This window comes from Vipera berus (assembly GCF_964194415.1).
Source record: "Vipera berus genome assembly, chromosome: 1".
In the NCBI taxonomy this organism is placed as follows: domain Eukaryota; kingdom Metazoa; phylum Chordata; class Lepidosauria; order Squamata; family Viperidae; genus Vipera; species Vipera berus.
Genome location: NC_138202.1, coordinates 15,124,065 through 15,136,492, shown reverse-complemented (window position 1 = coordinate 15,136,492; position 12,428 = coordinate 15,124,065). Strand labels below are relative to the sequence as shown.

The 12,428-nt window shown below is 42.9% G+C and overlaps 1 protein-coding gene across 1 annotated transcript; it reads left to right on the top strand.

Annotated features, from left to right (window-relative positions):
* Window positions 1-4,484: 4,484 nt before the first annotated feature.
* On the top strand, window positions 4,485-11,446 carry TBXA2R (thromboxane A2 receptor; the record flags this gene model as incomplete). The annotated part of the gene is made up of 2 exons (XM_081315428.1): window positions 4,485-5,312; window positions 11,177-11,446. The coding sequence occupies 2 exons, from the start codon at window positions 4,485-4,487 to the stop codon at window positions 11,444-11,446; spliced, it is 1,098 nt and encodes a 365-aa protein (XP_081171554.1).
* Between the last annotated feature and the right edge of the window lie 982 nt (window positions 11,447-12,428).

The window sequence follows — 12,428 nt, the reverse complement described above, 5'->3', positions numbered from 1 at the left end:
ATTTCTATCTGGGGAATTTTGGAACCCTCATTCTCTGAAAAGATTTGGGAAAAGTGTATTAAAAATAGAGGAAATCCTTCACTTATTCTACTCTTGGCAGTTGCTTCTTTGCTGTTAGACAATTTATCTTGTATTCTTGAGCTAAAATAGCACAGAAAATGTCTCATGTGTCCAAGTCCCTGTCAACTCTTAGTGAACCCACAGATGGACCTTCTCCAAGATGATCTATCTCTAACTTGGCCCTTCAAGTCAATTTCTTCTTCATCAGAAGTTGAAGGATAAACTTAGATAACTGTCATATTAATGGAAAGATAACTGTCATATTAATGGAATGTCCACCAAGTCTAATTTTTATTATTTGGCTATATCCCTTCAGAGACAGTACTTTGTTTTTTGTGTAGGATCTCAGTGGTAAAAAGCATGAACTAACTGAAAGTATCTGCAGATAGTCCTTGACTTTCAACTAGTCAGGTAGCAACTTTTTGAAGTTACAACGGATCCCTCCCAAAAAGCTATTTACAACTCAGTTTTGAAATTCCAATGTTGCCCCCCCCAGGCGGTCATGTGACTATGTTTTGGGTGATTGACAACCAGCCGGCATACATAGCCATTTGCAGCATCCCACAGTCTCATGGCCACAATTTATGGTGGTTTTGCCAAAAATCAGAAACTGTTTATACAACCATAGCATTTGCTTAAAGACTGTTATATAAAGGTCATAAAGTCAGGTCCAGTCCACATGGTGAACCACTTTATGATAGGCACAATTGTATCAGTAATTGCCAGGCTCAATTAGAGTCATAACTCAAAGACCTCCTGCAGTTCCAATTCATTTCAATTTGCTAATGCCTAAGGTGACGTCTCTGAATAGTTGATCTATTTTTCAGAATAATAACAGAATAACAGACTTGGAAGCTTGGAGGTCTTCTTGTCCAACCCCCTGCTCAGGCAGGAAACCCTATACCAGGGGTGTCAAACTTGCAACGTCACATGATGTGTCGTGACATATCGTGACTTTTTTTCCATTGCCGGCAATGAGGTGGGCGCAGTTTTGCCATGATGCATCTGGCCCTCAGGCCAGCAGTTTGACACCCCTGCCCTATACCATTTCAGACAAATGGCTGTCCAATCTCTTCTTAAAAACTTCCAGTGTTGGAGCATTCACAACTTCTGGAGACAGGTTGTTCCACTGATTAATTGTTCCGTCAGGAAATTTCTCCTGAGTTATTTATTTATTTTATTTAACTTATATACCGCCCTATTCCCGTAGGACTCAGGGCGGTTTACAGGGCAATTAAAATCCTACCATACAAAAGTTAAAAAGATTAAAACAGTTAATTAAAACAGTTAATTAAATTATAGCCCAAAATTAAAAGTTAAAACATTAAAACCCAATTAAAACCCCTCAGTCTAGGCCCGACAGCTCAAAGAGCCAAGTTTTCAGGTCCCGGCGGAATGAGTGGAGGTCGGAGGCAGTCCTAAGTTCCATCGGAAGTTGGTTCCAGAGGGCAGGCACACCCACAGAGAAGGCCCTCTCTCTGGGAGTCACCCGCCGGCAATCCTTTACCGGCGGTACCCTAAGAAGGCCCTCCCTGTGGGAGCGCACAGGACGATGGGAAGTTGATACCGGCAGCAGGTGTTCCCTCAGATAATCCAGACCCAAGCCATTTAGGGCTTTATAGGTCATCACCAGGTTGCTTCTCTCCTTGATTAGTTTCCATCCGTTGCTTCTTGTCCTGCCTTCAGGTGCTTTGGAGAATAGCTTGACTCCCTCTTCTTTGTGGCAGCCCCTGAGATATTGGAACACTGCTATCATGTCCTCCCTTGTCTTTCTCTTCATTAAACTAGACATACCCAATTCTTGTAGAAGTTGTGCTGGGTTTCTTACATTCCATCTTCTTATTATAATTTTATCTTTATGTCTTTAGATTTTCTTTTCCTGCATGGCAAGCTCAGGAACTAGATATCCTGAGGGCTTTAATCTAGTGGCATCAAAAACACCATTAGTACAGCTAGTCCTTACAACCACAATCGAGACCAAAATTCTCATCGCTAAGAAAGACAGTTGTTTTATGTTAGTTTTGCCTCAGTTTACAACCTTTTTGTCACAGTTGTGGATCACTGCAGTTGTTAAGTTAGCAACATCGTTGTTAAATGAATCTGGCTCCCCCATTAACTTTGCTTGTCAGAAGGTCACAAAAGGTGATCACTGGACAGAACAACCATTATAAATATGAACAAGTTGCCGAGCATCTGAAGCTTGATCGCATGACCCTGGTGATGCTGCAACAGTTGTAAGTGTGAAAAATGGTCATAAGTCACTTTTTTCATTGCCATTGTAACTTCAAATGGTTACTAAACAAACAGCTGTACTTCAAAAGATCCCACTCTTCCTTAATAGCATATTGAGTGGAATCCAATCCACGAGGCCCATCATCCAGCATTAGACTGTCAGTCACTCTATATTGTCTGTCCATGTGGTTTTCTTAGTAGAAACACAGGAGGGGGTTGATCACTGCCTTCTCCCATGCAGTATCAAATGATGCTTTGGCCATTGTCACTAAAGTGAACACCTGCCTCTGGCATCTTCCCATATTTGCTGCTTGATACAGGTGCCTATTTGCTTTAGGTGGGCAGCTGAGATGAATACAGGTGGTCCTCGCTTAATGACCAGTCATTTTACAACTGGTCAAAGATATGACAGCCACCAAATGGGTACTTTATGGTTTGTAAAGCATTCCTAGTTGTTATAATTGGTCCTGCTCCCCCCCCCAATCATGTGACCGCATTTTGGGCTGTTCAGTTTTACTATAGGTTGCAGCATTCTGCAAACAATGAATGGGTTTGCTTAATGACAGTGGTGTTTGGTTATTAATCTTGGAGTTTGTTTTAATGACTGCCATGAAAAAGGCTGGGAAATTTACTTCCGGTCACATGGGTGCCTCGATCTATGACTGCCACAATTTATGACCACAATTCTGAGTTCAATTGCTCTTGGTTGACCTTTTCAATGTCCGTTGCTTATGCCTCCCAGAAACACCTGGCATGATGACTCAGCACAGCGGGGCTTGAGAGGGCCAAGCCTTCTTGCATAGTAAGGGAGAAAAAGAATAGAACAGAGAAGAGTTTAAATAAACCGAACCACCCATCTCAATTTGTGTGGGTTGATTGATGAGAAGCTGGGAGGAATATTAAATATTAAACATGTTAAAATATGTTTAAACAAAGAACAGAAGGATTATTGCCTTGGCCAAATTTTCTCCTAATGTTTTACTATTGTAGCTCAGCTGAAGTCAAGGATGACATCTGCAGCTGGACGTCACTCTTGCATAAATATTGCTTTTTTCTCCCCAAGCCACGCAGCATTATAGCTGTCTCTACCAATGCTCTTAATGGAGGGATGCTATATAGAAATTCTATATGTCTAGATCAGGGGTGTCAAACTCGCAACGTCACATGACATGTCGCGACGTATTGCGACATTTTCCCCATTGCTGGCAGTGGGGTGGGCACGGTTTCGCTATGATGCATCCGACCCACAGGCCGGCAGTTTTACACCCCTGGTCTAGATTATCCGAGCATAGAGGACTTGAAGCAATAGAAACCAATGGAACCATCCAATGAAGCTGACTGGTGGGATATTCCAAAGCAGTGTTTCTCAACCTTGGCTGCTTTAAGAGGTGTGGACTTCAACTCCCAGAATTCCCTAGCCAGCCATCTTTCTTAAGAAGAGGTTTGGACAGCTACATCTGATGGATGCTTTAAGCAATTTTCCTGCTTGGGATCCTCTCCAGTTCTGTAACTATATATATAGACTGTAAGATGAAGTGCCAACCTCTAACCTAAGCTAGACAACTATCCAAAATTAATTCACAAAGCAGAACATACCCATTTTGGTACTGCTGTCTCCAGCGTAGGAAAATAACTATACATTTCATGATTCTGTTGATAATAGTCCTGAGTTGCCCTGGTCAGCATGTTTATAAGATTTCCAGATGATGCATGGGAATGCTTTCAGCAATCTAAACGCTAACTATGAATAACCCTAAATCTCAGAAGGTGGAATTTATGGGGAGAATAAAAATTCCAGTGCCGGTTAGAGATAAGGGAATGCCAGTGCTTGCTCTCTGCTTCCATTTTCTGTAGATGGCATAAATAGAATAAATGGTGCAAAGTATTTCAAAACGCATGCTTTATCATTTACAAAGATAAAAAAAATGTCAGTCTTTTGCATCTCAGGGTTTAAGTGTGTGACATTGGGGAATCCAGATTTATTTATTTTTTTAAGCATAAAATGCTAACTGATCCTCCTCTTTTTCCTTTTCTTCCTCTCAAGTGAACACAGCAGTTCCCTTGCTAGCCATAAGATGGAAGGGAGAAAACTTTGGTGGGGCACTGTCACACCTTCAGGAGAAGACCTGTCTAAGTGCAACATCATGGGACTGTGCTGAATTTCGTTGTTGTTGTTCCCTATTGGGAAAAAAATGCCAGAACTGATCTCCCACTTCCCAACTATGGAGTCGGGAAACTCCAGCGCTGCTAGACACCTTGCATCCTGCTTCAGGGGAGTGAATGTCAGCGAGGAATACAAGGAACAGCTTGCTTCTCCTTGGTTCGCCACAACCTTTGGCCTGATTGGTCTCTTCTCCAACCTCTTTGCCTTGTGCGCTCTGGTCAATTCTTCCAGGAAGATGCAGAGCTCGTCCGGTTCCTCCTTCTTGGTCTTTCTCTGTGGCTTGGTGGTGACAGATTTCCTGGGTCTTCTGCTCACGTTCGTCATCGTGATTCCCTACCACTTCCTCCGCTTTGACTGGATGGATGTAGATCCTGGATGCCACCTCTGCAACTTCCTGGGCTTCGTCATGGTCTTTTTTGGGCAGTGCCCACTCTTGTTAGGTGCCACCATGGCCGGAGAGCGTTTTATAGGTATCAACCGACCCTTTTCCCGGTCTGCCGGTATTTCCAAACGCAGAGCCTGGACCTTGGTGGGTGTGGTGTGGGCTTTGAGTTCCTTTTTTGGCCTCTTACCCTTTTTTGGCCTGGGGCACTATAGCCTGCAGTACCCCAACTCCTGGTGTTTTCTCACTTTGGTCCATGATGCCTGGAATGTTGTTTTCTGCTTCCTGTTTGCCCTGCTGGGCCTCCTCTGTGTGGGTCTTTCCTTCCTCTTCAATACAATCAGCGTTGTGACCCTTTGCCGAGTCTATCATGACTCTGAGTCCGTGCAACGCCGGAGGGACAGCGAAGTGGAGATGATGGTCCAGCTTTTGATGATCATGGTTATCGCAAGTGTCTGTTGGCTTCCCTTGTTGGTGAGTCCTCAAGTGTTAGCCTTCTTCCCAGAGAATGCCTCTCTTTTGTAGGTAGTCCGCAACTTACAGTCATTTGTTTAGCATCCGTTCGAAGTTATGACGGCACTGCAGAAAGTGACTTAGGACCAGTCCTTACACAGCATCCCTGTCACAGGTCGTGAGATGTGGGCCCTTGGCAACCAGCATCTATTTGCGACAGTTGCAGCATCCGGGGGTCGTGTGATAACCATTTTGCCACCTTCACAACCAGCTTCTGATGAGCAAGTTCAATGGGGGAAGACAGACTGGCTAAACAATTGCATGATTCAGTTAATTGCAGTGATTCACCTAACTAAAATAAATAAATAAATAAATAAACAACCATGGCAAAAAAGTTAGTAAAATTGGGTGTGAGCCACTTAGCAGCTGCCTTTTCTTAACAATGGAAATCCTGATCCCAATTGTGGTGGTAAGCTGAAGACTAAGTTGACTTATGACCATAATGAGCCCAAAATTTCATTTGTTAAGTGAGTTTTGCCCCATTTTACTACTTTTTTTTAATCACAGTTGTTAAGTGGATCACGGCAGTTGATAAGTAAGTAACCCGGTTGTGAAGTGAATCTAGACTTCCCCGTTGACTTTGCTTGTGAGAAGGTCACAAGGGGACGCCGCAAAGGTCACAGATATGAACCAGTTGCCAAGCATCTGAATTTTGATTGCGTGACCGTGGGGATGCTGCAAAAGTCGTAACTATGTAAAACGGTCATAAGTCACATTTTTCAGTGCCGTTGTAACTTTGAACGGTCACTGAATGAACTGTTGTAAGTCGAGGACCACCTGTACTTTATTCCAACCAAGGAGATGTTGGCAGCAAATGTATAGTGCAGTATTTTGAAAAACTTTCTGAAAATGGTGTATCATTGGGGTAATAATAGTTATCATAGGAGGAAACTAGTGGGCTTTTTCTCCATCACTTTCCCTCCCAATTTCTCAGTTCCTAATTTTTGAGGCTTGCATACAGCCCCCTCTCATTTTTATTTTCAAAATAAAATAGACATTAAATTCTTTGGGGGGGGGGGAAATAATGCCAGCAACTTGACTGGAAAAAAGTAGTAATATTGGAGGCTAGCTTTTTGTGTTAGAAAGTCCAAGCTACCCAGTTATTTTAATTAAAGCAACTATAATTCCTTAATTAGGAAGGAATAATTAAAATAACTTTTATTTTAATAGTTTATTTTGTAAAAAAAAATTTTTTTTAAAAAAATAAAGACTTTCTAATAAAACTTTGCAAACATTTCTAATCTGAAACCCCTGTTTATCTTTTGTCAACATCTGGTAAACAGATCGATTACAACTCCCTCTGTTCCCTAATCCAGACACACCCAGTTCTGGATGCCAGTGAGCTTGTAGTCTAAAATCTCCCAGTGATGTTGAGTAGGAGACAGCTTTATTTATTTCCAGAAGCATTGGAAGGCAAACTGATCCTGACTAAACACCCATAATGTCAATGCAATACTTGCCAAAGTTTTATTAAATCTTCTCCAAAAAAGGCCAAGTGGAGGACAGAATCAGACTGTGATTTATCTGGAGCAGGGAGTGGAATTTGGGAGTTATCTCCTGTTAATACAGAGAATTGGAGCCTAATGGTTTCCAAGTATGCATATTTATAAGGAAGGATGTGGAAAGCAGCAGAGATGGATCCCACTAGTCAATCTGCAAAAATATTGATCTGCCTAGATTTGGAACATGAAACCATCACTGGACCTTTGGTTGAATCTAGCATTGCAGTTCCTATGCTTATAAAACATCTGGATGGCGAATGGGTTGAAGATGCAATGTAAAAAAAATAAAATAAAAAAACAAAAATGCTCGGTGGAAGGAAACCAATTTTTTGCTTCTTCATCTTCCTAAACTTTGCAAAGAGGGCATCTTACTTCTTGTGCTTGCTGTGCGTTTCCTCCATTTCACAACATGGATGATTGGTCCCTCTCGCAGAAAACGGTAACAGATTGTGGTGGAATTGTAAAACTCAATAAGTGGACAGGAGGAGGTAATTCCACAGCAGATCTCCTAATCCCATCGGCATCCACAGAGTGGACCAATGTCTGCAAGATTTATTAATTTAAATGTATTGGCTGCCACTCCAATTGGCTGGTGGTTGCAGCACTGCGATTGAAGTTTCATCCCCCTTTGATCCGGACAAGGTGCCCACCATCTTAAAGCTTTGGGCCCATCCTGTAGACATCCAAGTCTACATTATGCATTAACAGAGGGATAGTATCAAGGTCACATGAAGTGTTAGTATCGCTTTATAATGCCTTGGTAAGGCCACACTTGGAATACTGCATCCAGTTTTGGTCGCCACAATATTAAAAAGATGTTGAGACTCTAGAAAGAGTGCAGAGAAGAGCAACAAAGATGATTTTTTTTATTTTTTTATTTTTTATTTTAATTCCATTTATATCCCGCCCTTCTCCGAAGACTCAGGGCGGCTTACAAGCTTAGCAGTAGCCCTCATTCTATGTATATGCCTGCTTATTAGGGCTTTCACACACACACCAAGCGGCATTATTACAAAGTCAGCTTAATTGCCCCCAACAATCTGGGTCCTCATTTTACCTACCTCGGAAGGATGGAAGGCTGAGTCAACCTTGAGCCTGGTGGGATGCGAACCTGCACTAATTGCAGGCAGCTGGTGTTACTTAAGGAGGCATTAGCCCACTGCTCCACCAAGGCTCTTATTAGGGGACTGGAGGCTAAACATAAGAAATGTTGCAGGAAATGGGTATATCTAGTTTAATGAAAAGAAGGACTAGGGGCATCATGATAACGTTTTTTCAATATCTGAGGGGCTGCCACAAAGAAGAGGGAGTCAAGCTATTCTCCAAAGCACCTAAAGGCAGAACAAGAATCAATGGATGGAAATTAATCAAGGAGAGATCAAACGTAGAGCTAAGGAAAAATTTCCTGACAAGTTACTGTAGAACAATTAATCATTGAAACAGCTTTCCTCCAGAAATTGTGGGTGCTCCATCACTGGAGGTTTTTAAGAAGAGATTGGATGGCCATTTGCCTGAAATGGTGTTAGGGTTTCCTACTTCAGCAGGGGGTTGGACTAGAAGACCTCCAAGGTCCCTTCCAAATCTTATTCTGTTAAGTCTGGTCTAGTTGGAGCCTAACAGATTGCTAACTTTAGAAAATCCTTCTTCATGCACCCTGGATTATCTGCATGGAAACTCTTGCCTTGATCATTGGGAGATCCCTACTTTCCTACTGGAACACTTTGGACTGCTTCACTGTGCCGTAGCAAGAGGCTGGCAATGAGACTCCTTTGTCAGGATATGCCACTGAGAAATAGCATGTAGTTGGGCCCCAAGCGTTCTTTCTTAATACCACTCATTTTTGAAATGCAAAAGTGCAACACCAGCAGTGGAAGTCGAATTGTCCTCTACCCAAATTTATGTAACACCCATTAGTGTAGTTAAGCCAGCTGATCAGTTAAACCTTTGCTTGTCAAACTTAAGCCAGTTTTAGATCTGTGGACTTCAACTCCCAGAATTCTGGCTGGCTTGGGAATTCTGAGAGTTGAAGTCTACCCATCTTAGTTGCCAAGGTTGAAAAAGACTGGTTCAACTAATTCATTAGTCAATGGCTAGGCCACAGGTAGGCAACCTCGGCTCTTTTAGGACTCATGGACTTCAACTCCCAGATTTCCTGAGTCAGCTGACTCAGGAATTCTGGGAGTTGAAGTCCATGAGTCCTAAAAGAGCCGAGGTTGCCTACCCCTGTGCTAGGCTATGTGAGTCATGCTTCATTTTGCCAATTCATTTAACAGATTTACATTTTCTTGCATTTTGTGCCAAATGTTCTGGAAGAGTGCAAATGGACCTAAATTTAATTGATTAATTGATATATTAATTGATTTGCTTGCAAGCTGCTTATTAAAACATCTCTTTTTTAACCGCCAGCATGCCTCCAAGCTTGGATGTTAGGAGGAATTTCCTAATGGTAAAAGCAGTTTGACAGTGGAATCAGAGATCTGAGAGCTGGCCAGCTTTCCTTTGCTGGGATATGTTTAATAGGGGCTGGAAGCAGCTGTTTGTGTCAGAAACTATGACAATGCCAAGATAGCAACAGGCAATTATGATGTGTAAATGCCACAATTATATACTGGTTGTCAGCTTTCCTTCAGCCTTGATTGGAAGCAAGGAATAAGAATCCAAGATCTTTATCTGAAGGAAGATAGAAATGATTAACATACATACTGTAATAAGTATTTTCAAATGAGAAACAATTCACAACAATAAAACTCTATTTTTCCTCTGGACTTTCCACACAGCAGATTGTTTGGCTCTCTCTTTTGAGAAGGAAGGTCATCTTCATTTACTTCATCATCTTGATAGTTGATAGCTGTTTTAACAACATGAGAAATAACCCTCCCACTTGTGCCAGGACATCTGATACAAGAACATAAATTGCAGCATCGGTGCAGTGACACTACAGCTAGTCCTCAACCTACAACCAGAATTGGGAGCAGAAATTTCCATTGTTAAGCAAAGTGGTTGTGAAATGACTCGTGTCTGATTTTGTAACTTTTTTTTGCCACAGTTGTTAAGCGAATCACCGCAGTGCAATGAATGATGCAGCCGTCAAGCAAATCCAGCTTCCCCCATTGACTTTGCTTGTTGGAAGTCAGCTGGGGAGGTTGCAGATGGCGATTGTGTGACCCTGGGACACTGCAGCCCTCGTAAATACGCGCTTGGCCTTGCCAAGCATCAAACTGTTAAGTGACTGCGGGGATGCTGCAATGTATGATTGCCAGTTGTACATCACTTTTTTCAGTGTGTTGTAACTTCAAACAGTCACTAAACGAATGTTTGTAAGTCGGGGACTACCTGTGTTACACATGTGTTGTCATTTGCCTCCCTCCATTGGACGCCTAGTGATTGATTATGGTTGGTCAGCCATCTCTTGAGGGTCATTTTGATTTGGGTCCCTGCACTCAGCAAGGTTGATTCTAAGATGGTAGTGTGTGTGTTTGTGTGTGTGTGTGTGTGTGTGTGTGTGTGTGTGAGAGAGAGAGAGAGAGAGAGAGAGAGAGAGAGAGAGAGAGAGAATGTACTTTTTCCCACGTATAATTTTTACTGAAAATTTTTCACACAAATAAAAGTACCATGAAAACATCTAAAGCAGAGTGTTAATAAAAAAAGATGGAAGGAAAAAATGATATTCGACAAAAGAAGCAGCGGCCAATTTTCTTTACAGCAGTTATAAACAAGCTTATTTTCTCCCTCTCCCTTTAGGTTTTCATACATACTTCTCCTCTCCCCATGTTCAACCTTTTTTTTTAATTAAGAAAAACCAAAACCACCTAGTTTATTGTGAACTCTTTTCAGAAAACAAAAAAAAATCCATCAAGGATTTTCAATCTTTTATGAAAGCACTTATTATTTTACACGTGGTTAAACAAGTTTATTTTGTATTCTTTCCTCCTAAGCCAGGGGTAGGCAACCTCGTCTCTTTTATGACTCATGGACTTCAATTCCCAGAATTCCTGAGTCAGCATAGCTCAGGAATTCTGGGAGTTGAAGTCCATGAGTCATAAAAGAGCCGAGGTTGCCTACCCCTGTCCTAGGCAATCTTCTACTACGAAGTTTCCAAAACCTGGCGACTTTTAAGGTGGGTGGACTTCAACTCCCAGAATTCCCCAGCCAGCCATTCCCCATGCTGGCTGGGGAATTCTGGGAGTTGAAGTCCACCCATCTTAAAGTTGCCACAGTTGGGAAACCCTATTCCAATAGATGTTTCTTTGGGCAAAGTTAACTTGGTATTGAAGTATTGTTGTATAACTTGATCTCTTCCGGTCCCACCTCTCTCTTCTCCAGATACTCATTCTCCAGAAAGCTCTTCAAGGGCCGCCTCCCGGCCTGCTGCCCAATCAGATCCCTGTGGAAACTGAGAAGTTGTTGCTCATCTACGTCCGGGTGGCCACTTGGAACCAGATTCTCGATCCCTGGGTCTACATTCTCTTCCGCCGAGCAGTGCTGAGACGCATCTACCCCAGCTTCAAGCCCAGGCCTTCTATTGTCTCCCTTTACCCGGTGATCAACCCATCTCTACGGAGGAAATTTACTCAGGAATCGGTGTTGCAGTAGCAAGATGTTGTGCTGAGGTCCAGCTCATTGGATTCCCACTTTAACAGGGCAAAGGGAGCTCTGGAGTGCCATGCTTTTACCGGCAGTCCTCAACTTACGACCACAATTAGTCCCCCCCAAATTTCCATTGCTAAGCGAGATGGCTGTTAAGTGAGTTTTGCCCCAAATTATGATCTTTCTGGCCCCAGTTATTAAATGAATCACAGCAGTTGTTCAGTTAGCGACACGCTTGTTAAGGGAATCTGGCTTCCCCACTGACTTTGCTTGTCAGGAGGGTGAAAAAGGTGGTCACATGACCCCAGGGACACTACAACCCATCATAAATACATGCCACTCGCCAAGCGTCTGAGTGTTGATCCTGTGACCATGGGGATGCTGCAGTGGTCGTTGAGTGTGGAAAATGGTCCTACGTCACTTTTCCCAGTGCCGCTGTAACTTTGAACGGTCACTAAACAAATGGTCATAAGCCGAGGACTACCCATACTATAACTTTGCTGCTTGATGGTTTGCATTGGGGTAAAGGCCCTGGAAGTATACTAGGACCTCCCTCTAAGCTACAGCGTAAGTACTCCATTGGATGTCGCCTTTCAGCTCCAGCCATAGCCTCAAATGTAGCATGTAGCTTCACATTGGATTGTCAAAAGTGCTTTCTGAGAGTACAAAGGACAGTTCCTCACAATGGAAGAAAGGCAGGAAGGGTCACAGGGAGTCCTCAACTTACGACTAGTAAGCCTTGCGACCCTTTGATGTTCCAACCGACCTCCCCCGCCTGCCGGAAACCTGCTTACAACCCAGTTCCAAAGTTCTGATGCCGCCCCCTCCCTCACCCCCCAATCCTCTGCAGTTGCTTGACTGCATTTTGGATGCAACTGGACCACACTTCTGGCAGTTTGCAGTACCCCCGCGGTCACTTGACCCTGATTTGTGGTGGTTTTGCCGTATTTCCAGCAAAACTCAGCCCCTAGCAAACAATGGATTCACT